This window comes from Atta cephalotes, assembly GCF_000143395.1.
Source record: "Atta cephalotes unplaced genomic scaffold scaffold00056, whole genome shotgun sequence".
In the NCBI taxonomy this organism is placed as follows: Eukaryota; Metazoa; Arthropoda; class Insecta; order Hymenoptera; family Formicidae; genus Atta; species Atta cephalotes.
The window spans coordinates 791,473-795,535 of record NW_012130120.1 but is presented as its reverse complement, the minus strand read 5'-3'; the positions used below and the strand labels follow the sequence as shown (position 1 = coordinate 795,535).

Below are 4,063 nucleotides of genomic sequence, written 5' to 3'. Positions count from 1 at the left end.
AGACCCTTTTGCACGCTTGCTATAATAATTATGTTAATAAAAAGTTTTTATTAAAAACACATTTTCGTGTTCATCTGTTTATATATGCTATCATACTGTTTTAAAACAAATATACATTAAGTTCACAAATATACATTAAGATATCAAGTTCTTATTGAATAGAGAATTTGTATTTAATTTTAAAGTTTTTTTGTCTGTCCATAATGTACATACTGATATTTTGAAAAATCTTCTGGAAAAAGAAAGAAGAAAAAAAATTCATATATGCTTCACATAGCCAAGTTCTCGTTTTATAGGAAAAAAATATTTAATGCGAATAAACGACGACTTTTTTTATTAAATTATGAAATCAAAAGATTGGAGAAATTTTTCGTGATCACTGAATGCATCAATGGTTCATTAACTAAATAGTATGTCAATTTATTGTTGATTGTCTTCTTGCGGAAACACCAGTCTTTTACAGATTACGAGTGAATTCAGATTGATATTCCGTGTACGTAATCGCGTGAAATTCAATCGGAGAGCGTGCGAAACAGTGGTCAGGAAGCGTACGAAAAAGTGAAAATTCGTCAAAAAATCAGCCGCAAAATACCGCAAGAAAATTGTTCCTTATTATTGTATAAGACATTTAACTTTTAACGTGTTGATAAAATGTTACAACTATGTTATATATGCGCCTAAAAAATTAGAAAAATTTTAAAAATTTTTTAAATTAAAAGAATTTATATGCAATACATATATATTTTATTACATATATTCCGAATTGTATGCTGTAATTACAGTAAATGATTTTTATTATATGAGCAAAGACATATTGATTGCAGGTTTCTTTTATGGTGAACGGATTGTAATTAAACTTAACCTACATATCGCTCATTTGCTGTAACAACTAAAAAAAGTTTTCTTGAAAATGAGTTTGAATGTTTGGAATTATTAAAATTTTGTAATATTAATTTTGAAATCCAATTTTGACAGTAGAGAAATAAAATATGTATACTTTTGAAATATGTTTTACCTTTTTTCTTTAAATTTCTTTTTTATAAGTAACTTAAAAAAAATGACAACTTTTTAATTATGTTAGCAACTTTAAATTATTGTAGCAATTAAGCGATATCCTACATGGACTTAATAAAATGATAAACATCACAATTGTTGAATTTAATACTATAATTAATCTTTTATAAATCATTTTATAAATATTATAATGTTATTACATTATTTCTATTTATTCTATATATGGTAATACTGAATTGATAATCAGCCAACTATTAATTGAAATAAGACTTTATCTCAGTATATAATTTAAAAAAAAACGAATTATAAAAGAATTTAGATTATTATAAAAACGTTTGATATATGTTTCTAAATTGCATAAGATTAGAATCTTATATGTATATGTAATATAATGCAAGAATGAATATGAAATTTTTGATGATAATAAGCAATGTGTGTTGGTTATTCAAACAATTCAAATGTTACAATTGATTAAATTAATAAAGTAGAATTATGCAAAACGGTGTATCGGAAAGTTGTAATGAAAACTGTTATTATATGCTAATCGATTATCATTGTTGTGCCGACTACATCATCATGTCGCAGCGTCATGGTTAGATTAAATAATTGCTATTAAATAGGCGGACAGTGATCGACTATTTCTCAAGTGTTTGCAAACCCTTACACTTCATGGGTGCGTATCTTATTTGACAATTAAAAATTCGAATGATTTACTACCTCGGTGAAAGGATTCGAAAGCAGGTAAAAGTAATACGATACCTACAGAAGGTCGAGTTTAGATTACAAGACATCTGTGACTATCTAATCTTTATTTTGCGCTATGCTTTAAATTTCAGCTGATCATGCGCTTGTCATTTCGCGTGACGACGCATTTTCTTTAAAGAATAAATCGTGTAAATGATGAGACAAAATCCCCTAGATCGAAATGATTGCTTTCTTGGTGCTTCACGCGGGATTCTCCTTTCACCTTTCGCAGACCCCGTGCAATGACATGAAGAGTCATGTACATTTTCGCCCCATTTGAATCCTCGACCCAATTCTCATAATTACTCGTAATCATTTTTCCGAGTTTCCGTCTTTCTCAGGAAGCCTCAAACTCTTCTTTCTCACGTTCAAGAAATTCGCGAGAGATTGGAAAAACTGATAAGCAACGTGATATTAATTTATTAATTTATACAGGCGCTAAAATGTCTTAATTTTGGTAAGAGTAAAGCAATATCTTGAGATGATTTTTGAATATCTCTATTTGTAATCTTTTTTGGTGAAAATTGTTATAAGTGAAATTTCATTCTCTTTTTCCGAAATAAAGAAGATCAAAATCTAGTTTTTTCTTCTAAAATATCTTATTTAAAAACTATTTAATAACAAAAATGTTAAAAAATAACCCTGAATTTTTTCACATTTTTTGAAGGTTTATAGAACAGTATGAGACTGAAAAGAAAAGAGAGAAAGTTTAATCATTTTTAACAGTGTAACTTTCATGATATTCTGACATGTATTTTTGATCCATTTTATTTCAGAAAGCAGAAAATATAGAAGATAGAATATATATAAAAGATATTTTTTATCATTTTTATTTAATATACTGGAAGTAATACATTATGTGCTTATATGAAGCGTCCTTAAAAGTATATATTCGATTATTTGCGACATATATAGCGCGCGGCAAAACTTTAAGAATAAATTGATCTTCTGTTTCCTAACAAAATAAGATCCACTTTTTTACTAAATCATATTTTTAACATAAATTAGCTTTTTATTGGCAGTATCAAATGTTTCTTATACTAAAATATGTGATAAATTATGGATAGATATATCTTTTTAAATTCTATAATAGTTAATTTTCATCATATCTTGTTATTAGCAAGAATCGATGAATTATCAATTTTCTTCCTGTTGCGAAGTCGCAAAAAATATAAATAAAAATCTAAGAATTCTCTGGTAATACTTTATTGACAATAGCCTTCCTTTTGCGTGTGGCACGCGTCGATCGCTTAGAATTCTTCTGTAGAATTTCTTGATTTATAATTCCCTCGCACTCACCCGTTGTGCATTCTTCTATCACGTGCTCCACGTTGTTAATGATTTATGATGGTCGAGGATTAACGACACAGTTGTCGTCAAGGGTAATTGTCAATTTGCACGATTTTCGGTGCACTCTCTCACACGCGACACGCGACGGAGAAGTGAGGATAATCGAATGCCGGCAATGTTTCTGTCGGCTAATATCTTTGCACGTGTCCGAGAAACCGTTAAGGTAATCACCACCGTGTGTACCTATTTCTCCACCGTCTGTCGAAGTGTATTCGTACAATCGATCAACCACTTCTCTACTTGCCGGAAATAATCCAGCTTGCAGCGGTCGATTATCACCGATCCTAGGTGGTTTTAGATCGAGTCGCACTGATCGACTACGTTAATGTGATACTCGCGATCGTGTCCTGCCTTCCTGCTGCATAGTTCTTTATGAAAGCGCAGTGTGCACCGTCCTGGTGGTGGAAAGCTCCCTAAAAGCGCGGAACTGATTCGTGCCGACTCGTGGAAAGGAAACGAGAAGAGGGAGAGGAAGTCGGAGAGGGAGAGTTGAGAGGAGACGAGAGAGGTGGAGGAAAGTTATTTTATCTTATGTTATGTACCCGCCAAGTGAGCGAGAAAGAACCACGAGAAGTTAGTGGCGGACGTGATGAAGAAGAAGGAGGTGGAGAAGTTGTAGCTCCCGCGTCCACGTCTTACTTTCCTTTCTCTAAACGAGCCGCACGGTTGCTGCCCTCGATTCGAGACATCGATTGTATCCCGCCGGTCTCCAAAATACGCGCCACCAAAAGTGCCGTTCGCTGAGTCTGACAATGGTCAGATGCTTTCTTTCTTAGTTACCTTTCGATTACATTTTTAAGGAGAACGACGCCGTGACAAAATCGTTCCAGCCACGCGACGTCGATCAAAGATGTTGCAAGATGATTGATAATTGATGGGGGTATCATGAGCTTGCGAAAGACAAGCTTCGTATATATATATATATATATATATATATATATATATATATATATAT

General features: G+C 32.1%; 1 protein-coding gene across 1 annotated transcript in view; it reads right to left on the bottom strand.

Annotated features, from left to right (window-relative positions):
* The window catches only part of LOC105623344, a 27,411-nt gene extending 24,343 nt beyond the window's left edge, over positions 1 to 3,068 (bottom strand). Inside the window, exon 1 of the mRNA XM_012204739.1 lies at positions 3,058 to 3,068. Within this exon, the coding sequence (XP_012060129.1) occupies positions 3,058 to 3,068 (11 nt within the window). The remainder of the gene's footprint in view (positions 1 to 3,057) is intronic.
* Positions 3,069 to 4,063: the final 995 nt, after the last annotated feature.